This window comes from Balaenoptera ricei, chromosome 14 (assembly GCF_028023285.1).
Source record: "Balaenoptera ricei isolate mBalRic1 chromosome 14, mBalRic1.hap2, whole genome shotgun sequence".
NCBI classification, from domain to species: Eukaryota; Metazoa; Chordata; class Mammalia; order Artiodactyla; family Balaenopteridae; genus Balaenoptera; species Balaenoptera ricei.
The window spans coordinates 47204465-47231670 of NC_082652.1; the positions used below are offsets into that span (position 1 = coordinate 47204465).

At 37.7% G+C, this 27206-nt stretch overlaps 1 protein-coding gene across 1 annotated transcript; it reads left to right on the plus strand.

Annotated features, from left to right (window-relative positions):
* Window positions 1-27206, plus strand: DSG3 (desmoglein 3). The gene is made up of 16 exons (XM_059893882.1): window positions 1-48; window positions 6886-6921; window positions 7443-7574; window positions 9234-9389; window positions 9978-10122; window positions 11117-11283; window positions 12146-12274; window positions 12550-12735; window positions 15204-15475; window positions 16627-16766; window positions 17844-18068; window positions 19740-19997; window positions 23555-23694; window positions 23998-24061; window positions 25460-25707; window positions 26640-27206. The coding sequence occupies exons 1-16, from the start codon at window positions 1-3 to the stop codon at window positions 27204-27206; spliced, it is 2913 nt and encodes a 970-aa protein (XP_059749865.1).

The following is a 27206-nucleotide window of genomic DNA, read 5'->3' on the forward strand; positions in this document are numbered from 1 at the left end:
ATGGCTTGGTTCCTTTTCAGAACCACAGGGGCTCTGACCATTTTAATGGTAAGTCCTATTTTTTTCTAATAATTGCAAACTTTCCCTGTTTCCTTCCTTGTTAGAGAATGCTATATTTGACTGCTGAATCCCTATTATAAATTCTAAAAAGAGTTCAGTGGAAATAAACATTTTAAAATGAAATTGTAAAGATTACCGGTTTCCCCATTTTGTTGTTTTTTTTAAGGTTGTATTTTCACATAAGAAAATAAGCCAGATAGAAATGAATTTGAAAGTTGCTATTTAGCATTTCTTCAGGTAAATAATTAACTAAAGAATTAAATAATCCTGGTCTCAAGTCTATTTTCCACAACACCTTGACTTTCTTCAAAGTAATGCTTTTATTCATCTTTTTATTCATGCTTTTATTCTAATACACAAACTAAAACACATAAAAGAGAACGAGGTCTATTTTCCAAGGTTTTATATCTCTTAAGCATATGGCTAAGAATTGTACATGCCTGGTCTTGATTCCTGACATGTTTTTAAGTAGTCAAAGACCATGGAATTAAAATCAAAGCAATGTTTGACTCTAGAGAAGTTGGGAGGGTTATTAAGAAAACAGTGTCTTATGTTTAGCCTTTATGTGCAAAAGACATCCAACCTTTGGGTACAAAAGAAGACAGAATATTTTATAAGCCAGTTTTTCAGAAGAGTAATACTTTTTTGGATTGGGAAAGATTTATATAATATTACATAAAAGAGAAGTGGAATCTGGAGAGCAAAGCACTAGCCTGGATATTACAGACTAGTTTTTTCCTTAAATGTGTTATTTTAGTAAAGAAGAAAACTTGTCACAATATTATCAGTTACACAAAGATATCAAAATAGTGAAATACGCCATAATGAATATTTTTTAGATTCTTAATACTGATTCCTCATTTTATCAATAATAAGTTGGGTTGGCCTACACATCAGTTTACCTCATTGCCTCATCTAAAAAAACTGAGATAATTGAACTTCAAGAAGTTATAGGGAGATAGTTCTCAAGGAAGAACGTTCTAAAAATTAAATACGTTTAAAATTAGAATAGATTGCCTGTGAGCCAGTTTCCCAGCCTTCCTTCTCATGGCAATGGTCAAGCAGAAAAATTGGTATCACACCCTTCTGTTTGAGTCTGTTTCTATTATGACAGTTTTATTCATCTTTGTATCCCCAATGACCACCATAATATCTGTCTTACAGTGAATGCACAATTGTTTGAAGAATGGATAAATGAATGATTGAATGCGGCCTCTCTCAACTATAACTTCCCCTCATGGTGCTTCTATAATGTTAGTCATGGAAGAAGCTATGAGAGGTTAGAACATTTTGCTCCCCTCAGGAAAATTTTACAGGCACACATACACAAACACACAAGCTATTTAAACAACAATATAACTTCATACATAATTGTTAAACTGAGAGGTCTGGACAAGCTCTTTCCAATATGGTAGCCAGTAGCCACATGTAGCTATCAACCACTTGAAATGTGGTTGATCTGTATTGAAATGTGCTGTTAAGTATAAAGCATACACCATGTTTTGAAGATTCAGTATGAAAAAAAAAAAGTAAAATTTATCATTAATAATTTTTATGTTGATTACATATTGAAATGGCAGTATTTTGGATATATTAGTTTAAAATATATTAATAAAATTAATTTCACCTTTTTAACCTTTTTAATATGAATAATAGAAAATTTAAAATTATATATGCAGCTCACATTTGTGGTTATTATATTTCAACTGGAGAGTGCTGGTCTACTCTTAATGCTATTAGTGGAAGGCGGTGTCAGTCAGAGGTGGGGTAGGCAAACAAGTCTCCACGGACCAGGTGAGATTTGAGCCGCTTTTTGGTAAGTATAGATGGGCCACAGGGAGATATCTGCGGTTGTCAGCCCAGCACATGCAAAGGCAGGCGCCATTACGGCACTTGCCTAGAGGCAATGGACACACTGATTTGGCTGGAATGATAGTCTGCATTGGAGAATCTGGACATGAAGTTAAAAAGGCAGATGAGGGTCAGACTGAAACGTGCGTTCTGTGAAGGGTAATGAAACCCTTTTAGAAGTGGGGAGCCACCCAGAGTTTCGAAATAGCTTGGTGATGGGAAAAAACAATGCTTTTAAAAGCACTGCGGAGTGGGAACGCGCATCTTTTGTTATTAAAGGGTGGGGTCTGAAAGTTGGAAGACCTGTTTGGAGGTTTTGAGTTAATGCCACCAACCTATGACCATACAAGTGTTGCCTAGAGAGGTAATATATGAAAGCTAAGTCACAGACTTCAATCTATGCCTGTACCACTGACTCACTCCAGGCCTTGCTTCCTCAGCTGTCAAATAAGAATAATCATATCCCCCTGACTAACGAGAGTGACCACAGTAAGAATAAAGGAGCTATGTGCATAGGAAAGTGCTCTGGAAAACATAAAGTGCTTTGTAAGACTCTAATTCCTATTATTTGTAATATTTTAGTAATAAAGATGAATCTTGATTGATGAAGCAATCCAATTTCCAGTACTAATAAATATATGAAAATAAATTTCCTCCTGATCCTCTCCAAAAGTTAAGATTCTAAAATCAGAATAACCTTGCCAAGAAATTCCATCCAGCCCTGCCTGACTTGAGCAAAACTTAGGAAAGATGTCATTACTTCCACCTATTACCACTCCCACTTACTTAATACCCGAAACCGGTTTTCACTTAGAACACTCAGTGTCCATGACGTTTCTCATAAACCTCTTAGCCTTTGTCTCTACCTTTCCTGTTAAGAGTCATTCTGATAGCCTAAGGTGAGGGCTTGCTTTGGGAAGTTCATCACAAGAATTACATAGGCAATTGGCTACTATCCATAATTATACTATGAATAATGGAATTTGTATAATATGCACATTTTTCTTGCATGGCCACTGCACAGTTGGCCAGGCTGTACACTGCACAATGCCAGGAAGTGCATTCACATAAACTACAATGTGAACAGTGCCCCCTGGAGCTGTGCAAGGAGCAACCTACACAATTGTACGGTGGAGCGCTGGTTCTTGTCTTTTTCTGATGCTCAAGAAAGAGAAAGTCCTTATGTGCCTTGACATGAATAATAATAATAAAAGGTCACTTAATATCACAGTGGCTCTTTTACACCATTTTTTAAAAGTCTGGACAGAAGTAATTAATACTTATTAAGCAGTTACTGTAGGCTAGGGATCATCTCTATGCTTTAGAGGTGTTAATTCATTTAATCCTCACAACAAACCTATAAAGTAAGTAGAATTATTATTTCTATTTTACAGATGAGGAAACTGAAAAATTAAGTAATGTTCCTAAGTTATTCAGCTGGTACATGGTGAGACTGGGATTTTAATTCAGGGATTCAGGATCCAGTGTCCAATTTTCTATTGCTACATTTGACTGCATCCTACACAGTCTTTAAAATGAGCTCTTGAAAACAGCCATGGGTATTTGTTTTTCTTATCACCTCTATCATGATACAAGGCTTAACTTTCTAAATTGAGCTTACTCTAAACATCAGTTATTAAAAATTGAACCGTCCTAAATTACTTTTTAAGTAATTAAACATATATCATTTTACTTCAATTAAAGAATTTGCCTTGATTAATACAAAGCTTATTAAAATACTTTCAGGTTTTTAAATTTTAATTTTAAAAAGTCTATATATATATATAAAGCTATGAGGTATCATAAAATATAAATCACTCATTTCTTCTGAATTGTACATATGAAATTTATTCAAACATGTATTGAATGACCTCTATGATCTGGCACATAAATAATCATTGTTCTTAACCAATTATAAAAATATCACCAACCTATGTATATATATTTCATGAATTTTTCCAAAAATAATTAATAATTTAAAAAAATCAAGTTTAAAATTTGTAATGATTCCTTTGAATTACCCAATTCATTCTACAAATTTCCCAGAGGGGAGTGGGTGTGATCCACTCTCATCCCATTCTGAGAAGAGTGGCCATGCCCTAGCCTGGCTAGGACTAGCTCTGTGGATCCAATCCACAGTCTAACAGTCTGTCCTTCCCCACACTAAAGTAACAGATTACTCTAAACAAAACCTTGGCCAGCTCAGTAAAAAGCAATTGTTATTATATATGATATTTAAAAATCCAGTCACCCATATCCTCAAAATATATTTATTGTTGACCTACCATACTCAATAGGAATCTTAATGATATAACTACATACATTTTAATTAGCAAATAGGGCATGTGAATATCAAATCACTTTATGTCATACGCTTTTTAACCTAATAATCTCATTTGCTTTTAATAAAATATTTCTAATTCTTACGTATGCCAAGGTATTTAGACCATATCAATGCTTTAAAAATCATGTAGTCAAAATTATAAAAATAACCAGGAAACAAAGGGAAGAAAGAAAAGTAAAGAAATTCTCAAGATATGGAGTGTTTTCTCCACATTGGTATTTCCTAGACTCTAGGCCACAAAAAAAGAAAACTTAGTTGATTTACATTGTCAAGAAACTATTGAAATATTTATTACATATTCAAAATACGTATATGAACAAAGTAACTAAAACATCTAAGTAGCCACATATAAGTATTAATTAACTAAAATAGGAAAGTTTTTTAAAAACACTATTCAAAATAATGTAAGCCTATGATTACATGTCTCAATACATATATAAAGAACACGGCATTATTCAGAAGTGCCCCCGTATTCCTAGAAATACAAAAATAATCCCATTTTCACAATATTCCCTAAAATTGGAGAACATTCTTGTTGGTCTGACTTTAAAAGAGAGGATGGGAAACAGTAAAGGTTTGGCTGAGTAACTTCTCTAGGGGCTCTGATTCAATGAAATGATTGAACAAATAAGAAACACCTGGCTGCAATGCTCATTTTCCATAGTTTAGGGTTTGTCCTTCCTTTGCTTCCCAGGAAAACAGAAATCATGTCTTAATGTCTACTAGAAGAATCATTCTCCATGGGGCTAGTACAAACATGATTCATATTTTCTGGATGACTCTTTCTGGTTTTCCTGTAAAAGAGATTGTGCCTGGTCCATCCCTCCTCTCACATGTGGCTGAGGTGTTCTTAAGAACTGAGAAAGTAGTACAGTGACTACATTGCTCTGGTCTTTTCTCCCAAGTAACTCATGATATTGTTTAATAAAGAGCAGCAAAGCTGTAAAATCATTTTGAGACCTGTTAGAACCACAGTAATGGTTCTTCTTCATGACAATTTTAACAAACACCCTTTGAAATAAAGATTTTACTGAAATTTTTAGAATGGAAGGGTCCTGGTGTTCTATGTCTGGTATGATTATTCCTTTGGTTCAGACTGGGGCCTGCCTCTTTATTATAACCTTCCAAAATAAACAATGTAATAAATCTACATTGTTTCAGGAATAACTGCAGCCTTTGCCAGGAAGAAATCTAAACTGACTATCATATAACTTTCTTTCTATGACTAGTTTTTTTCTATTTATCTATGTTGACTTTGGTTAGAATCTAGTGTAGTGGTGATGTGCACGCTTTAGAGTCAGGCTGCAGGGGTGCAAATCCTGGCTCTCCTGGGGCTGTTGGTTGGGGCAAAGTACTCATTCTCTCATGTCTCCATTTCTTCATCCATGAAATAGGGATTACAATAAAAGAATCTCCTTCAGATGACTGCCATACTAAGTGAGATAGTAAACATAAAGCTCTATGAATAGCAACTGACACAAAAAAATAATCATTTTTTTCTTCTGATTTATTTTTCACAATCTTTTCCCTACCAGATTCTCTTCAGATTAGGTAATCAGTGAGTCACAAAATAGTGGTTAAACATCTGCTGAGGGACAGGTATTGTACGAATTGCAAGAAGAAAAATAATACAGAAGCAATGATTTGGGAAGTTTGCAATTCTCTTGGCTCGATATCACAATGCACATAAAACCATAAGAAATAATAAATCATGGTAAACCATTACGAGCAAAACTGCATGTTATAGAATATGTGTTGTACAAACTCAGAAAAGGAGACATCAGTAAGGACAGTTTCATGGAGACTGTTGGAACTTGAAATGATCTTAAAGGATGAGTAATATTTAAGTGTGTGAAGGGAAAGAAGAATGCATTCCAGGGGGAAAATGACACAGATGAAGGTCCTGTATGCTCTTGAGATAGTGAAGACCCTGGCCCACCTGGCTTCATTTTATCTTTATTTTTTTCAGATCAGTATGAATATTAAGCTCAAATTTAAACTGAAGTAGTAAGGCAGAGATGCGCAGATCCATGTCCCACAGAAAACAACACTAGTGACTGGAATAGCATATCCCGATCTTTTACGTTTCATTCTCTAAATTAGACTAGTTCCTTTCCACTCTCTCCACTCTTATATGACTAAGAAAATGCCTTACCCTGCAATTGCAACTAACTAATACAGGATTGCCTTTGTACAAGTCAGTAGCGTAGGTCGTGGCTTTTAATAATCTCCTATGGCACTTTCTGAAGTTTATCACAATGATGCTCACCATTGTTTCCCAAAGCAATAGCTTCCATAGCTCCCGGGAAGTGTTTATAGAGCAGCCAGGCAAGAAAAGTCTGGTTGCTGCAACAACTGTTAGAATTTTGAAAAGTCCAATAGATTCTCCTGTGTATCATTGAAATGCTGTAGTCAGATTAAAGAACTGAAAGAACTTGTTTATACGAAGAGTATTTTCTTTTTTTTGGAAGGATTTTGCCCTTTGAATACTGTGTCTCCAAATCTACTTCTTTTGAAATAGAAACAAACTACAATATGAACAGCAGAATGTAAAAACCAGGATTATCGTCTTATATAATTGCTTATTTGAAAAATTCACATTTAATTTGACTTTATTTAAATGTCTACAGGTGGTCCTTTTGGTTCATGGAGAATGGAGAATAGAGGTAAAGTATGAAAACGTTTTTTGTAATTAAAATAATAGTTTAGTTAAAAAATTAAAATTGTACTCAGGAAAAATAAATATTTAATGTTTTAAATTATTTAATAATTTAATTGTGAAAATATAATTAAAATTCTAATGGCTAACCTAATAATATTTAAATACTAGCAAGAAGAAGTGTCATTATTGTAACTTATCACATACCTTCTTCTTATCTTAAATAAATCAACAGGTTTTCATTAAACCTGTCTTTTATGCACAGAATAGTTAGATGTTGTGGAATATATATAGAAAATATAAAATATGATTAAATGCTAATATTAAAAATCATATAGCTCTGTAGCTATTGTAGTTATTTAATGTTTCTTCTTAGCTTGACAGTGTGAGGGAGAGAAAATTAGATATTTAACAGTCTTAGAGATCTTGAAACATAGGAGGCTCCTCAACCTAGGTGTCTATAATTAATACTCAAAGCAAAAATTTCCAACAATGTGCATAATAAAATGGAATCCCTTTTTACATAAGACAAAAGGGCAACATGGAGAATATGAGACAGCGGTACAACAAGGCAAAAGGAGATACAAACGTGAATGGGTGAAATTTGCAAGACCCTGCAGAGAAGAAGAAGACAACTCGAAAAGAAATCCAATTGCCACAGTAAGTATTATGAGCAGAAGTAATGTTTTCAGAATAAATGTACTAGATGTAAATTAAAATAATATGGCAATTCCAATTAGCAAAATGCAGACTGAGGAGTCCACAGAACAAATAACCTGGTATCTTCAACAAAACAAAAAACACAGTAATAATAGTAATAACAATTTAAAAGAGAGACAGATGAAGGAGCTATAGCTTCTAGAGTAATAAAACATAATTAAGAGACATTTCAATCAATTTCAATGGATACACCTTTTTGGATTCAGATTCTAGCAAACAAATAGAAAAATTATATGGAAAGTGCTTTGTTTGGGGCAGCAAATTATGCTCCGAGAATAAGATTTTTACCAGTAATTTATTTAGCACGGGTTCACTGCAGGAGTTATAATAATTTCACAAGCCAATAACATATAAGATAATGTCTCCCAATGAACCAGTAAATACCGTACTCCTAACCACAAGTAGATTAATCACACTATTGTTCCAGGCAAGGGAGAGGTGAAAGGAATAGAGTACAAATGTAGTTGAGTTGTAATTTTCTACGAGTTGGTTCTTGGGAGAGTCAGTTTAGTCAACCACAAGCTGATGTCCAGTGCAAAAGCACAAGTCCCTTATCACTAGAGCACGTTACTAGGGAACAGAGGCGGTGGTACTGGCAAGCAAGATCGTGGTTTTCACCACTGCCAGGCAAAGAGCTGCCTTGCCCCGGCAGGAGCTAATAATGCCTCAAGGTCTTCAAGAGAGCTATTTAGATCAGCAAAGAGTTGCCTTGCCCAGACTGAACGCTCTCAAGAGGTCCTCATAATCTCCTGATATTTAAAGCTTAAATGTCCCTCAGCCATAATGGCTGCTCCACATGTTCGTATCAATAAGCTCCCAACATTGCTCCCCAATAGCTGAGCTACTGAATGTTTATTGACAGCCACGGATGTCCATGATGACATCCTGACACAGCTTCCTCAACGTAAGCAACTTCACTCTTAGAACAAAACAACTTTATTCTTAGATTTTTTTTTTTTAAAGTGGATTTGAAATCATACCATACCAATACACAGCAATAAGATAATTAAAGATGGTTGAGAGTCAACATGGGATTGGCCATGTATTCAGAATTGTTGAAGCTGGGTGATGAGATATATCAGGTTCATTATACTCTTCTAACTTGATAATATATTTGAAGTTTTCCCTATTAAAAAGTTTTAAAAATAATAATAAAAGCAATGCATTCTAATATTAACACTTACTATATAATCCCTTTCCCTTTTTTTCTCCAGCTCCTCCTTTTTAAACTAAAATAAATGTCTTTTTTGTTTTTTTAATGTTACCTGCGAAGGAAAGGAGCATTCAGAAGTAGGCTTGTCAATATGAAGTGTCCTTGACTTTCTCTCAACCTTTTAACATCACCATGGTGACCACAATCAGGGCAAATATTCTAAAGCCAGAATGATTAACGACACATTGGTCCCTAGTGGTCAACAGAAGCAAAAATTTGAATTTATTTCACATTCCTACTATCTATCAAGGCAAAAAAGTAAACAGCACAGTGTCAAGAAAGTGTGAATAAAATGAATAGATTGACTTGAGAGTATGGAGGAGAGGAGGGGAAGGAATAGGCCTGAGTGATGATCACCTTAACATTTTGGGTATTTTGGGCTACAGATTACTTCAGATTTCCAAGTAAGCCAGGAGATTACCTACCACATTACTGGAATAGGAATTGATGAGCCCCCTCTTGGAATCTTCACTGTTGACAGAAACACTGGAGAAATTAACATAACAGCCATAGTTGATCGTGAGGAAACCCCAAGCTTCCAAGTAAGTTTGTGTTCTCGATATTGGCCACCCTTCCCCTCCTGCACAGTGGCTTTAGAAGGTTAATTTAGAAGAGAGATCAGTGCATGAATCCATCCACCAACAAATAACAATATTAGTCCCTCTACAGAGAGCCTCCCCTGGACTTCCCTGGCAGTCCAGCGGTTAAGACTCTGCGCTTCCTCTGCAGGGGGCGCAGGTTCGATCCCTGGTTGGGGAACTAAAATCCTGCATGCCTCGCGGCATGGCCAAAAAATTAAAAAATAAAATAAAACAAAGAGCCTCCTCTTATGGTTGTGCCCCTGAAGGAATACCCCAGGAGGGTGCATGAGCGCTCAACTCCAGCACGCTGCTTGCCAAGAGCTTCATGCTGCCAGGAGACACGTACCAGCCTGCAGGAAGGGGCAATTTGCCCAACTGGTACGCCCAGAGTCGGCACTTTTTCCTGCTTTGTCTCCTCTCTGGGGAAATACTTTTCCTCTTTGCACAAAAGCACTGTACATGCCAGGAGAGGCCTTATCTCTACAAGTTTTAATAGTAGGCAAACTAAAGTTTGTAGAATGTTAATTAACATTTCCCCTCCTTTTCTAGATTACCTGTCGTGCTCTCAGTGCCCTGGGACAAGATGTAGAGAAACCGCTTATACTAACAGTCAAAATTTTAGATATAAATGACAATGCTCCAGTGTTCTCAACAAGTATGTTCATGGGTGAAATTGAAGAAAGGAGTGCTTCGAGTAAGTCTTTTGCAGTAACTACCATTTAAAATTTTTTTTTTTTCAGATACAAGTGTCACTATAGTACATCATTTTTACAAGCTAGTTTATTCTCTTAGTTTCATCAGTAGTTTTGAAGAAAAATTCGTCAAGATAACCTGAGTCTTCCTTTCTAATATTTGTGGTTGAGCTACTTGTTCACTGCCAGTGTACTATATTTCCAAATTGTGATTGTGTTATCAAGTCAAAGCTTATCCTAGTCACAAAGATAAGGAGGTGGCTTTAGGCAACCTGGATGCATCAGCTGGGCTTTTTTAGGTTATAAGGGACAGAGATATACTCATTACTTGGATAATGGGGGGGGAAGGGAGAATTATAAGGCCATCCAGCAAGGGAAAAAATAAAGAGAAAATAGTCCCAACCTCAACACAACCAACCAAGGCTTAGTGAGAAGTGGAGGATTTTTACCAGAAGGCACCGCAGCTCACCTGATTGAGAGAGACAGTAAGAGATACTGCAAGTGACATGTAATATTTTTTTAGCACACAGATAGTTTTAAGATTTTTTTAAAAATTTTTAAAATAGATTTATTTTATTTATTTATTTATTTAATTTTGGCCGCGTTGGGTCTTTGTTGCTGCGCACGGGCTTTCTCTAGTGCGGAGAGCAGCTTGCAGTGCGTGGGCTTCTCCTTGTGGTGCCTTCTCTCTTGCGGAGCACGGGTTCTAGGCGCGCGGGCTTCAGTAGTTGTGGCGTGTGGGCTCTAGAGCACAGGCTCAGTAGTTGTGGCGCACAGGCTTCGTTGCACCGCGGCAGGTGGGATCTTCCCGGACCAGGGATCGAACCCATGTCCCCTGCATTGGCAGGCATATTCCCAACCACTGTGCCACCAGGGAAGCCCTCTAGTTTTAAGATCTTAAAAGACAAAAATCAGTTTGAAATTGTGCTGAACATTTCATGTGAACATAGTGTCAATCTTTACATATTCCTTAATAAACTTCTTCCGTATTCCTAGACTCACTGGTGATGATCCTGAATGCCACAGATGCAGATGAACCGAACAACTTGAACTCTATAATTGCCTTCAAAATTATCTCTCAGGAACCTGCAGGCACACCCATGTTCCTCCTAAGCAGACACACCGGGGAAGTCCACACTTTGACCAATTCACTTGATCGAGAGGTAAAGCAAGGCACTGGGGAGCGTTCAATAACTCAGGATTCGGATGTAAGAATGTTAAGAGAGGTGACTCCTTTCTACCTGAGAATGAAAGGAGAAAGGAATAGAGGTTCCCAGGACTCACTTGGCCCAATCTAGGGAAACTCCTTGCATCCTAGTGTGATTCTGCTGGAGTAGGATGTGTACTTGAGACCTGCGCAATCAATTGTACCTAAGGAAACAAGTGTCAGCATACCCTTGGGAGTTAAAGCGGGGGAGTGAGGGAAGGCATTGCATGCACGACAGAGACTGAACTGGGGTTAATCCCTCATATGATGGAGGAGAAGGAAATTTCTTAGATGGAGGGAGAAATTTCTATCTGGAGTAAAGCCTTCTCTGGTGTCATGCTTTTTCTCCTGACTTCTCTCAAATTTACCCCTACTTCCGGAATACTAAAGAATCCCCTTCCTCTCTCTGCTCCATTGTCCTACCACCACATCTCCATCAATGCACGCTATCCCATCAGACTCTGTATAACTTTTATACAAGTGATTTTCCAAACAGACCAGCAGGGAAGCTCTGTAAGTGAGTTTCCCTCTGATAAACATCCCACCACCCTCATTGTCTATTTTTGCTCTAAGTGTACTATCCTGCCCTAAGAAGCTCAGAGAAAACCTGTACTAGCCTCATAAAGACTTCCACCCAACCATCCAGAGCCCCACATACCTCCTCTATGATGGACGATGAACGGTGCGTGTGGTCCTTCTAGAGAATGAACCATGAACTTGAATATTTTCACCTCCTTCCCATAGGAAGCAAGGAGTTGTCATTCGTACCTCTGGCACTAGAGATTAATCATTTTTCTTTATTTTTTCTCCAAATTTAGCAAGTTAGCAGGTATAATCTGGTTGTGCATGGTGCAGACAGAGATGGAGAAGGACTAGCAACACAATGTGTATGTAACATTACAGTGAAAGATGTCAACGATAATATCCCAACGTTCAGAAAACTGCAGGTGTGCCTTTCATTCCTTGAAAAATAATTATATATTTTTTTATGTTATACCTTGCCATCCTAATCCAGGATTTGCCTGCTTGCTGGCTTTTATTTGAGCTCTCTGCACTTTTCTTTTAAAATAAGCTATTGTAAAATATAAGAATTCAGTAAACAGCAAAGAGGCAATACATAATTAGAGAATTAATGACTAATGCCATTCAGAATGAATACAATTCATTTAGATAAAGCCTGCCAGTGAGTCTTAAATTTTGCTTTTTTTTTTTTTTTTTTTAGTATTCAGCAAGTATCAAGGAAAACACTTTAAGTTCTGACTTGCTTCGATTTCAAGTAATAGATTTGGACGAAGAGTTCACAGATAATTGGTTTGCAGTGTATTCCTTTACCTCTGGAAATGATGGGAACTGGTTTGAAATACAAACTGATCCCATAACTAACGAAGGCATCTTGAAGGTGGTTAAGGTAAGGTCTGATTTCCCTTCAGTGGGAAAAATGTTCTGTATTAACCAAAACTATTACGATATTTTAACCAAAACTGTCATAAATAAACTTTATTCACTTATGAATAATAATACCACTTCTTTATAGAAAACGTAAAAAACACATAAAAGTAGATAGAATTTTGAAGACACACGTAGCCCCATTACCTAAGGAAATTCTCTTAACATGTTGATTTGTTTCCTTCCAAGCTATCACACTTTCTATAGAAACACAAACACACTAATATACATATATTTATCGGTGTGCCTGTTTTATGCACAAGAAAGTAAAACGCACTTCCCGACTTAAACTCGGGAACAGACAAGAATACATGGAATAGTTGCTTGTGAATTTGTCAACTTACTTTAAATGGATTAGCTACGGTCCTCAGAGGGAAAAAAAAATGCGACTTTTTCTAGAAAACGGAAATGTAAAAACTAAATCTGCAAAATAAAAAATAAATAATTGAGTAACACTTCCATTTAACAGGCTTGGCTACAATAGACCCTTCATCTGAAATAACATAAGGCTATTTAATGCCTGGATATTGTATAGACTAGAAGAATATTACCACTATTCTGTGACATTCCTTGTCATAGAACATTGGACTATATGGGAGCTTCTCTCTTTAATTCTGTGACTCCAGTAGAATGACAGAACCATAATATTCCTTAACAGGGAGATCCCTGGAATTCTAGATTGTTGGAAGCCACATAAGCGGTTGCTATTACTCTGCTTTTCAGAGTGGGTTACAGCCATCCTCAGTTGCAAGCGTTTTGTTATAAACTCCCGACAATGCCTAGGAATGAGATATTCCCAGTCTTCTATGTTGGTGTCATCCAGTCTCCCAAACTAGAAACCTGGGCCTTATCCTTCAATCGTGGCATTTTCTCACCACCCAGAGCCAGACATCAAATTCTGCCCTAGAAACTGTCCTTAAAGTCTAGCCCTGGTCTTCCTTCTCACAGCCTGTGCTCTTCTCAGCCTTGCCCCCTCCCCTCCTGATTGACGTACCTACCTCCTGTGTATACGTCCCTTCATTCTCCTTCGATCACATTTTTCTTAAAGCCAACTGGGACCAGTTACTCTCCTCTTTAAAAACTTTCCTTGTTCTCCATTGGCTGTGAAAATGGCCCTCAATCAAGATTGTCCATGTGAATCACCTGCAGCTTCTCCCAGCCTGTGGCAAGTTAGGAACTACTGGTTCAGTTGGTCTGCAGGGAAGGCCAGGCAGCAAGCGGCTCTTAAAGGCTCCTCAGGGGACTCTTAATATGCAGCCAGGGTGATGACCACCTGCTGGCCTTTGAGAATGACCTTCAACCCCCTCAGAATTGCATCCAAGGCCTCTCGGCAGCCATCTCCCTATCACCTTCTGTAACCCTGGTATTTGCAAGTGCTTTCACTCTGCCTGAATAACTCCTCCTCACCCCGAATCACTCTGCTCACATGAAAACCTCTCGGAAGCCTTTCCTGACTTTCTCCAGGACAAGTCTTCACTCGCTTTCACACATAGACTCTGTAATCTCTTTTGTCAATTACCCCTTATATTATAATGACCTATTTAAGCATCGTTCTCTTCTTCTCCACTAGGAAACACTTGAGCCCACAAAACCAGTCATTGCAAAGTTAAAACTCAAATCTGGATCTCATACCTTAATTATTTTCAGTTATACACAAATGTAACCAAAATGAACATTTCCTTATCCCATCACCCTTAAAAAATTTACTAGTGAATGGAAAAAACTATCCTGGGATACCTCAGGCCTTGATTTGGGCCACCTCAATAACAGGGTCAAACAAATAGGTAACACACAGGACTATCTGAAAATGGTTCTATGAAGAGTCGGTGGGCCACCCACTCACTGCTTTGCAGAGGCCTATTTGCCAACCAAGTTTATTAAGATAATTTATCGTTGCCAACAGGGAATTTTTAAAGCCAGAAAGGATATTATTGCACAGGAATCCAATAACTATTCTGTGAATGGACGTAGCTGCCATTTACAGGAATGTATTATGGGCCTTAATTAGTTCAGTCCTTACAACAATCTGATGAGGTAACAGTGTTTTACCAGAAGCAAAAAGTTGAGGATCAGAGATAGTAAATGTGCCCTGAGTCACATAGCTGTTAAGTAGCAGAATCAGGGTTCAAACCACGTTACCATAGAAAATTTGTGATTCTTCCCACTGTACCACACAGCCTGAAGAAACTATAAAGGTGTTTTGTTAGTCTATAAAGAAGTACTCTGCTTCATAAGTATCTGTTACCAAACTGAGGTTTCCTGAGTTACAAATTCTAAAGGATTCTCATCACAGCATTGCAATGATCTGTGAAACCGTTTCGCTGTATAGAAATAAAGGATTCATTCATAGCACGTAGCATAGAGCTCTCTTGTCCTCTTTCCAGATATTTTTGTGACGCCTCTTTCCTTCTAATTTTATTTTTACTCTAGTCTCTAGATTATGAACAACTACAAACTTTCAAACTTAATGTCACCGTCAAAAACAAAGCTGAATTTCACAAATCAATAATCTCTCAACATGGAGCCCAGCCAGTCCAACTCATAATCCAAGTAATAAATATGAGGGAAGGAATTAGATTCCATCCTCCTTTCATGATATTTGTTGTCCCAAAAGGCATAAGCGGTATATACCTGATCAGTTATATCGTGGGAACATATGAAGCCATTGATGAAGACACTGGCCAAGCTGCCTTAAATGTCAAGTGAGATTTTATTTTAATATTTTATTATTCCTTGAATTTTTTTTTATTTTATTGAAGTTTAGTTGATTTACAATGTTGTGTTAATTTCTGCTGTACAGCAAAGCAACTCAGTTATACATATATAATCTTTTTCATATTCTTTTCCATTATGGTTTATCACAGGATATTGAACATAATGCCCTGTGCTATACAGTAGGAACTTGTTGTTTACCTTGACTAGTTTTAATTTATAAACTATTACAAAATAACATCTAAACTATTCTGAGCCAAGGATACAAAGGGATACAAAGGCAGCCAACTCAAGGAACCATATAACTCAAGAAGAGGCATGCTATGAGCAAAGGTAGCATAAGCATAAGTTAAAGTGGAAACTAAGAAAACAATGACTTAGCCTGTCTAGAGAGATCAGGAAAAAGTTTCATGGAGACTTTCAGTTGAGCCTTAAAAAAGAGTAGAATTTCACCAGAAGACCGTGGTGCAGTCAGATAGAACAGCACATACAAGACACATATGCCTAAAATAGTAGAGCACCATGCAAAGTAGCTGCTGCAGTATAAAGAACAAGGACACAGGGACTTCCGTGGTGGTGCAGTGGTTAAGAATCTGCCTGCCAGTGCAGAGGACATGGGTTCGATCCCTGGTCTGGGAAGATCCCACATGCCACGGAGCAACAAAGCCCATGCGCCACAACTACTGAGCCCACGTGCTGCAACTACTGAAGCCCACGCACCTAGAGTCTGTGCTCCACAAGAGAAGCCACCGCAATGAGAAGCCCGTGCACCACAACAAAGAGTAGCCCCCGCTCGCCGCAACTAGAGAAAGCCCATGCAGCAACAAAGACACAACGCAGCCAAAAAGAAATTTAATAATAAAACAATAATAATAATCTTCATTAAAAAAAAGAACAAGGACACAGTTATTTTACTGAGCAGAGCAGAAAATTGAAAAACCAGGCTAACATATACTTAAGGATTATGAAATACTGCTTGTCTGTGCTAATATGTTAAGCTTCTGCTGCTTTTATAAAAGTATGTTTCATAGTCTTATATTAAGTATAAATATATTAAATACTAATGAGTCATTTTCATTAAATAGGTAACATTCCATGTTTGAAAAAAAAAAACCTATTCTTGTCTTCTATTACAAAACAGATACATCTTGGGACGTAATGATGGTGGTTTGCTAATTATTGGTTCAAACACTGCTCAAATCAAATTTGCCGAAACCATTCATTGGGATGCTACTTTCATGGTTAACAAGACAATCACAGCTGAGGTCCTGGCCATTGATGGTAAGAAAAAATATTTCATTTTTAGAGAACTGTTACTCCAACTGGCATTTCTTGATGAATAGATGACTGTGATTATTAACATATTACCTTTATCATTAGATGAAGTTAATTATCTTAGGGGCTCTGGGTCTCAAGTCTGAGGTGGCTAAATCCAGGAGAAGACTGAGCATCCCAGCCTCTCACTTGAGTTTGTTGGACCAGTGAATTCTGTGTTTGGTCCTGTTGTTTGCTGTTGGGGCAGGAGTTTCTCGGTTTGAGAAGGTGGATAAAGATTGAGACAGAAAGCCTGTCAGGGAAGCTCAGCTCAAATGTGAGGAGCCTTTGTGAGTTACTTACACACAGAGTGAGTTACTTACAGAGACCTCAAGCACTTATATCATTGAACAATAAAAATCTTTTGAAATGTTTTAAAAATAATATTCACTGACTATGTGTGTTTCCCTAAGTGTAAAATTAATTTATGCTCAAGGCGATCAGCAAACATAAAAATAAAACAAAAGAATAAACACCCAAAATCATATTATCTGGGAAAACAGAAAAAAGCACTAAGGGAAACAACAGAAATAATTCATAATCCCACCACTGAGAGATTTTTATTTTATTGCTTTTGATAGTCAACATTAAAAAATTTTTCTTCAATAAACTTTATATTTTGGGTAATAAAAATAAATCATAGTTTATTCCAAATACTTTGGCTCAAGCTTTAGAAGCAAAAATATTTCATACAGTCTGGGCTCGTGCAGTAGGATACATTTAAGAAAACTATTATTTTTATGTTGATTTCATTCATAATCAGTGAATTTATCATCTTATAGGTCTTGGTTCCAAGCATATTAAATTAATAGCCATGCTTCTAATCAAGACATCTGCCAAGTTGATAAATTTAAATTTGCTCTCAACAAGGTGTGGAAATTGGGTGACATCATTTTACTTGTGGGAATAACGAATACAATTTCTCACGAGTAGATACACTAATCTGGCTGCATGTGAGAGAAATTTTAAAGGTTTATTTATTTAGTTATTTTTTGTACAACTTGTTCTGTATATTTCTCTAACTCTAAAATGTTATTCTTATAGAAATAACAGGTAAAACTTCTACAGGCACCATATATGTCCAACTACCTTATTTTAACGAAAATTGTCCAATAATTGTCCCGGAAAAGGAAATAATCTGTAGTTCATCACCTTCCGTGGTTGTCAAAGCTATATTACGGGGCAAGGGTGAATATACTGGCCCCTACACATTTTCGCAGAAGGAGAATACTACAGAACCGCCAGTGTGGGAGATCACAACACTTGATGGTGAGTACTTGTAAAGCTGCTTCCACAAATGAAAGTTGCTGCTTCTTTATATTTCCAGAAGGTTAAGAGAGAGTTCATTTGGGAGCAGTTCCTTTCCAAGAGTAGTTTTTAAAATTCTTTGTAATGAAGATGAGGTCCTAGCCTCATGAATTTCTTCTCTCTTCAGGAAAGAAAAGGGATGATATAATATAATATTAGCACTATTTAATATTTTCTGCTTGTCATGTGGACTCCAATTTTTGGATAGCTTTATATTTTTAATTTTTTATCTGTACCTTCACAGCACCCCAAAAAAATAAAAATAAGATTATAGTCAGGCACCTATTTTATTGCAGAGCTGTTTAGGTTTCTAAATACAGCCTTCATGTCTGCAGGCTTTCAACAGACATAAAGCATTGACGGTGTCAGCCTGCTCAAAGCTGTCACTAGTCGGTCACTAGTCAGGAGTCTTGAGAGCATGGTGGACTGAAATTTGTAAACCTATTAGCCAATGGGCAAGAGCTAATCCATCCTTCCTTTTCTCCTAACCTTTATCATGCTAATTTCACGTTTCCTCTGTTTTCCAGGAGTCTCACGGAAAAAGCCATTAGACAATAAGAATCTTCTCCCTTTTAGGATTTTATAATGACCAGCAGGCCACTTCAAATCCTTTGTAAATGAACTCACTTATCTCTAGCTCTTTTCTGAACTAATCTTGCTTCCTTTCATGAATGTGCTTACTCTGCGGTACCCTAGTCATAGGGATCTGCCATTGCCAGAGTCACCAAAGGCATCTTGTTCTCCGTGGCCGTCTTTCCTGGGGTCTTACTGATCCTGGTGTAGGGATCTAGCTCCAAATTGTGCATGTAGCCAAATGGGTTTACCAGACACATGTCCAGCGAAAAGCCTACAAAAGAAACATCATAGAGAGACAGGACCTGGCACTAGACACGCCTGTGTGGGTGAGGGTGGGCAAGGTAGCAGTGGTTGGACGAGGTGGATCGGGCACAATGTCAAGGGGCATGATGGGGTCAAGAATGATTCAAGGGATACAACCCTACAGCTTATGAGAGCTGCTGCTGGAGCCCACTTAAGAAGGGAGAGCATAGCAATGAAGAATGGAGAATGATCATTGCTCTTGAGTCAGAGAAGCAACAGGCCTTCACCACAGGGAGTCCCATACAACTGGCATTAGGCTCATGGGTTGAGGACCGACAAGAGCAGCTGACGTAGCAGCAGCCAAAGCAGAAACTCAGTCTTGATAAGTCAGGCACAAAAGCCTGGACTGAGGCGGAAGGGATACATTCAGAGGTCTACACCAGGGTCCAGGGGTTGGTGCAGACGTACAGAAGAGTGGTTAAGTCCCAGAAGAAGGAGGCCTGGGATTTAAATGATGCCCATCTCCCCTCCTCTTTTGGGGGAAAATCAAGATAGGACTGAGTTTTCACGGGGGAGAATAATGGGCCCATCTGGGGCAGACAGGAGGACAAGGAGGCAGTACAACCCCATACACCCACTGATCTCCGATAGCCCTCATATCTGCTCAAGCCTCACCCTACTATTTGTGACAGTGATGTCTATGGCAACTCTGGTTCTGTTCACCAAAAAGAAAAAAAAAAACCCATAGTTTTCAGAGCAAGGAGCAAGATACGCCTTGTCCTACTGCTGATTTGTTTGGTTGTTTCCCTTCAGCCACCTCTGCAATGCTACGAGGCACACAGCAGGTATCTCCCAGTGTGTACAGAATCTCCCTGGTCATCGTGGACAGCAAGGGCATGTGGTGCGAGACCCCGGAGAGCTTGGCTCTGGAAGTCTGTCAGTGTGACAACAGTGGCACCTGTAGATCTTTGACCCCGACCGAAACCCCTAATCTGCCTACTGAAGAGAGGCCTGTTAGGCTGGGGCCTGCCGCCATCGGCCTGCTACTCCTCGGTCTTTTGCTGCTGTTGTGTGAGTATGCCGCATCATCGTTCCGCTTGCACCGGGTGTCAGCACATGCAGAGGCCTTCCCGCTGCATGCACAATGCATCTCCGCAGTTGTTTTACAGGCAAAGCTGGGGGAAAATGGCATTTTTCAGGAAGACTCGGAAATGGCATTTTCAGGAAAAATCAGAAATGTTTAAAGCTAACACGTCACCTGCCAGCAATCTGTATTTATAATACAGAAAAGCAAGTCGTATATGTTAGACATATAGAAAACAGCATGAGAGATTCAAGAAGGAAAAAAATGAAGCATGAATAGTCTACACACTGGCCATGATGTTCATGGTCAAAATAATGACTTTATCCATGAGTGTGGCACTTTCTAAAATGTCTTTTCCGTATACAAATCTCATGAAATTCTAAAATAAAATAGAACCCTGACCAAATAAATTTAGGGAAAATATATATCATAAGCCTTGAGCTTTACAATGCACATAAATATATCACAGACTCTGAGAAGTCATTGCTTAATCTAGAATTTCCTCAGAATAGCTTTCTACCTGAAAATATACTCCTGTAAGGCTCTCATACTTAATATATTAAGTTTATTGAACACGTTGAGGGAAATTACATACATGTATTATTTTTCAATAAAACTAAAATTTATTTTTTTTTAATAGGTAGGTTTCAAAAAGTTACACTTAAAATCGTGTGAATCAATTAGTATTTTGAATGTAACAAGTCTCTATTTAAAAGAACTTCATGGCAAATTCTTATAGTATAAATAAAAGAAATCCTTGATAAATTCACAGTCACTTCCCTAATTTATTATAGAACCATAGACTTTTAGAGTTAAAAAGATTATTCAACCTCTTAATTTAATTTTTTTTAATTTATGAGATATTTTTAAGCCACAAAGAAGAACAGAAAATTGCCATGACAAGCACAAATATAACCACAACTCAGACTTAACAGATATTAATATTTGCACACATATAATCATATAACATATAACCATCACTCAGACTTAACAGACATTAATATTTGCCATATTTATTCAGATCTCTTTAAAAAAAAGAAATAAATTGCTATCCATACATTTAGTGGCCTCCTACACATGCCATATATTCTCCTTCCTCTTTCCCCTTAAGTGTTTACTATTCTAAAGTTATCATGCATCATTTCATTTAATAGCTGAAACTGACACTCAGAGTTTCAGTTTTCCAATGTCATGATTAGTCAATTTCAAAACCAAAAATTTTTCAAGTACCTGTATATGAGTCTTTATGGTACCTTCCAAGAAAGGGAACTTGATTCTGGTTTTCATGTAGTAGTAGATTTATGCATGTCTAACTCTATGGAAAACATATACCATGATAGAGCTGTAATATATTTAATAATATAATATAAAATAAAAGCGAACACTAAGGAATATTGCAGAGGTTTCACAGACTCAGGGGAATCGTCCATTTGAGCCTTGGAAAATGAGTAGGATATAGCAAGTACAAAAAGAGGGAAAGGTGTTTCCAAAGGGTAACAGCATGAGCCAAAGCCAGAAAATGCTTGGCAGGTTTTAGGAAGCACACAGCCTTGGGAGGCTAAAGCAAGGGGAAATTGTGGAGAGTGAAGGAGTTGAAACTGGAGAATGCTTTGGGACTAGTTTGAAAGAGCTTACACACACATGGAAAGGAGAGTTGCTGAGAGTATTTGAATAAAAGACTAACACGATCATATTTGTATTTTAGAAAGATAACATTGGCACAGTGTGTACTGTAACTTAAAAAGGAAAGAACAGTTAGGAGGTTATTGTAATAGTTCACAAGGGATGATGGAGGCCAGGTTTTGAGCCATGGCATAAGACTGGAAAGGAAAGAATTGATGTGCAAGGCACGATGCGGGTACATGGAGAGGATCTGGAGACAAATGGATGGGAAGAGTGGAACAGAAGTCCAGATGCACCACTGAATTTGGCTGCTACTGAAACCATTAAATGAAATTGAAAATATCAGAGGAAGCACAGATAAGTAGGGTGGCAATGATAAGTCTGATTTTGAAATGTTGAATTTTAAGTTATGCATATATCCTCTAGGCTACTGTACAGGATGGCTGTATAGTAGCTGTGGCTCAGGATGACAGTCAGAGGTAATATACTCCATTATTCCCACAATCACATTTGCTTCATGTGAAATATCACCATTTGCAAAATGTCGTATCTTGAATTTTGGGCAGGACAGAACTTTCTCTGGATGCATATGTAAAAACATAATACATATTGCACACACAATGATAAACAAGATTTCTAAAAGACTATTATGGCCACCTAAAAATACTGACCATACAGATATATATTCATCACTTTTCAAAACTAATTTGTCCATTTATAATATTCAACCCTTCCCACACATTTAACAAAGTCATAGAATTAAGAATGGCAATAAGTAAAGAAAACCTTTAGAAGTATCACTTATATGAACATTATGTTAAATTTTGAGAAAATGTATTATGTCCAACTTTTTATTTTATATACTTGGCCTAATTTTTTTCATTTATGTATATATAAAATATATAAAACTGACCTAATTTGTACAACTGATGTAGCCCATCCAAACAATACTGGCAAGTCCTCATGGCACTCAGTACCATCCTTTATCTATATTATCTCATTTAATCCTCACAGCAATCTATGAGGTAGATACTATATATTCTCCCATTCTTTGGATCAGTTAATGGAGGCAAGAAAAGATGACATAATTTGTCCAGCTGGTGTATGGTGGAACCAAAACTCAAACCCTAGAGGTCTGACTCCAGAGGTTATATACTCTTAAATCTCTCACTAAGCTGCCAGTAAGTGAACAGAATTCAAACATTAGGATTCAGGCGGCCTCAGCCGGCCAAAGGTGGAGGTGTGGTCACTCACTACCTAGACTGAGAAGTGCCTCCTTTCTCTCTTGGCCCATTAGCCTGAGAATGATGTTAATCTTTATTGCTAAGATGTGACTGATAAGCACAGAAAGAATGGTTGTTACCCAGGCAGGAAGGCCCCTCCAAGCTAAGAATTCCTAAGTCACAATTAAGAGTGCAATGATATTAGATCATCACTCTAGTTGCTGAGGGAGTTTGCAAGTTAATGGCTATTCTCTAAGAGATCATTAGAGACCAGATTACCAAATCACTATAATGCCCACCTAAAATCTTGACTCTTCAGGTGTGTATTCACTTGACACCATACACATAGCCTCAACATGTACAAATAAATGCAATAATAAAAAAATATATATGACGGAAAATGATTGCGGAGCTGAATGGCCACCTTTATCATTCATCAAACAGTGCCTATTTTAAGAAAACAATATACTTGTCTCAAGAATAATCTGATCTGTCTCCTTCAGTTTCATAATCATGCGAAATTTTAGTATGCTTAATTTACCAAATTTTATTTTGTAGAAACTAATTTTGCTTTCTATTAGATTATCCATAAGCGTTAAAAAATACTGTATTTTCTTTGTAATGTTTCTGACAATTGCCATGTCAAATTGTTTCCAAGTGATTCAAATGTGCTGATATTTTGTTTTCCTATATACTAGTGGCCCTCCTTCTGCTGCTGACCTGTTACTGTGGGACCGGTCCTTTCAGGGGAGTGACCGGTGGATTCAACCCAGTGCCTGATGGTTCAGAAGGAACAATTCGTCCGTGGGGAATTGAAGGAGCCCAACCTGAAGACAAGGTGAGGATACACTTCGTAAAACATTTATTTCAATCATACAGAACAAAATTCGATTTATATTCATATAGAAAAAGAGGTAATGGGGTATAAAAATGATACTCCTGACCCTCAAGGACTCATGAGAGTCAGTACTAAAATGAATGGAGCCTTTTAGGATCTTAGCTCTTCAGATGTCAAATCATAAAAATGGTTACTCCTGGAAGAATTTGGAATTCTTGTAATGTCTCCATTTGCATATCTTACTTATACTGGTGAAATCTGGATAATTTTTAAATGTATTTATTTTTTGCATATGGTTTGTAGGAAATCACAAATATCTATGTGCCACCTATAACTGCCAATGGAGTTGATGTCACAGAAGATTCTGGTAAGTGAACATAAAATTTATTTTTGAAAGCAATAATGGGTTAAATAAGAAATATTGAAAAATAAGAAATGTTCTAAATTCTTTTCTTAATAATTTGCATATTTGTGCACATACTGAGAGATGTTACCCCTGAAATAGGGTTTCAATGAAATGGTTTACTGTTAGTATATCAGTCAATTCTGTGACCTAGCTCTGGCTTCAATAAGTTCATTTGTCCACTGATGTCACCATCTTTTACTAGCTGAAGATTTGTTATACTTTTCCAAACTTTAATAAACTGAAGTAGAGCTCTCAGGGGGTTAAATTATTAATTTTTTAATAAGCAAAGATTTCACACATATAGAAAAATGTAAAGGAAAATATAACAAACACTATGTACTCACCACCCAACTTTGCCTATCAACATTAGTAATATTTGCAGTTAAAGCCTCATGTGTGCACATCCTAGGTCTTGTTGCCCTTCTTCCTTCCCCAGAACTAACAGGATCCTGATCTGAGTTCAATTACCAATTCTTATATTTAATCATTATGGGACAAGGATCGCTTATTTGTCATATAGGTGAAATTATTTATTTCTTTGGTTTACCAGATGACTATTTTATTCATCTTATCTCAATGCTACAACTAAGGTGTAAACTAGAACCATAAGACCTAATGCCTAATATTCAATTTTTTCTTAATTCCATGCTTAGCAATAGATTGTTTTTAAATGTCCAGCCTGAAAAATCCGCATAAGATCTCCCCCAAAAATGTAACTGTCTTTATCAGCTACCTTAATCCTTAATCCTTACCTGCTTCTCCCATTATAATTACATAGCAAAAACTATATTCAGAATTTTCTAGAAAAAATAGCTTTCCATGAAAATGTAAAAGTAACAGGCAAAATAGTCACAGCTTATGAAATTTTCGTTAAGCACCGAGACACCAGATTAACACCTGCTAATTTGCATGATTACATTATGTATGTTTCCTCTTTGGTTTCCATATTGAGCCAATATGACAGCTTAATTACAATTTCTTTTTTCCTGAAAACAAACAAGCATTGCATTAGAAGCTTTCCATTGCTGTGTGCTGAATATTCTGTTTTTACTTTTCCATTTCTGGCCGTTGTCACTGAAAATCTATTTCCTTTGTATATTTTTTCAATTAGCATGTTTTCAGAGCTATTTCATCTGCTAATATCCTCTGTTACGTCCTCACCTCCTCTGTTACTCTCACATAACAGACTGCGGGATGTTCTTATCACCTCGAGTCATAAAATTGTATTTTCTCCCACACACTTGCTTTACTTGGCAACTGCTCACGGATATCAAAGACCAGGAAACAAAACAAAACAAAACAAAACAAAACAAAACAAATCACAGCATGAGATGTTATCGAATTTTCTCCTGTTTTTAGAAGTTCGTACAAATACATACGCTGGAGGGACGGTGGTGGAAGGAGCTTTGAGAATGGAAGTGGCCACCAACCCTAGAGCAGCTTCAGCATCTGGAGCCGCTGCAGAATTCGGAGCAGCCGCTGGGCTTAGCAACGATTCCACAGGACGGTCCGGAACGATGAGAACAAGGCATTCCATGGAAGACACCAACAGGGACTATGGTGAAGGGGCAATAAACATGAACTTCCTAGACTCCTACTTTTCTCAGGTAATTTGGTGGAAAACTTTGTGGCTTTGTTATCTTGTTTACATTAGAGATCTTTCTACTTGACTCTACTTCAGTTTTACAGTTCGTTTGTTTGCAGCTTGGTGAAATACAAGAAAAAAAAAGTAGAGGCTCCTTGTAGAATAATACAGATAACCTAAGATGGCTGCCAAAATCAGGCTACTGGTCAAAAGGAAGAAGGGGCCGGTAGACATAAGATGAGAGAATATGGCACCTCATTCCTCCAACTGGAATAACAACAGAAAGCAAAACCTTTTGCATTTCAGATCAGCAGCATCCTCTTTAGGAATACAAAGCAGCTTATTTTCTATTTCCAATACCATGAAGTATGTCAGAATACATCTGCAAACATTTTTCTGAGAGGGTTATAGATAGTATTCTTCACATTGTCAAGGAGTCCATGTACAAAAATGTTGAAGAACCATTGAATTAATGACCCAAACATAAAAGGGGGAACAAGGGCTGTGGTCCAAGATTAGGTGAAGTGTCAGGAAGCATAGAATCAAAATGGGACAAGGGTGCAAGAACAGAGAGGACTTTGGGAGGCAGGTTGCTTGCCTCTTGGTTGGTGCATCTTTAGAACGGATCTCACCTACAGTTTCGGTATCAGAACTGGCAAGTGCTGGCATCTAGCCTAGTAGAGCAGATGAAGGCTGACACTGCGTGTGAGGAGAGACTGGCAGGAAGGGCTTGTTTAGGATGAGGATTCTAGGAATATTCCGGGGTGTGGCATGGGCCCTATTTACGGGTCAGGCTCTCACAAGATTGCTGATATAGAGGGTGCCCTTACTTCTATGGATTACCTAAGTCACGCATTCTTGATCAAACCTTGAGTTCTAAGAATGGTATAATATTACATTCTTCCACTGGGTGTCTCTTATGATTCATTTTTTCCCACTTTTCTCCACCTTTAGAAAGCATTTGCCTGTGCCGAGGAAGACGATGGCCAGGAAGCAAACGATTGCTTGCTGATCTATGATAACGAAGGAATGGGTGCCCCTGGTTCTCCCATCGGCTCCCTGGGTTGTTGCAGTTTTATTGCTGATGAGTTAGATGACAGCTGCTTGGACTCACTCAGTCCCAAATTTAAAAAACTTGCAGAGATAAGCCTTGGGATGGATGAAGAAGCCAAAAACTCTCAGCCACCCACCAAAGAGAGCGGTTCTGGGATTGAATCCCGTGGCCAATCCGTACAAGTCCAGCAGTCAGAATCTGTTAGGTACCAGACTTTGTCAGGCAGCCAGGGAGCGTCTGTTTTGTCTGCTTCTGGCTCTGTCCTCCAGCCAGCCATTTCCATCCGTGACCCTTTGCAGCATGGTGGCTATTTGGTAACGGAGACTTGCTCAGCTTCTGGTTCCCAAGTGCAGTCTTCCACTGCAGTCTTTGATCCACTTCTCACACAAAATGTAATAGTGAGGGAAAGAGTGATTTGTCCCAGTTCCAGTGTTCCTGGCAACCTACATGGTCTGGCAGAGCTATAA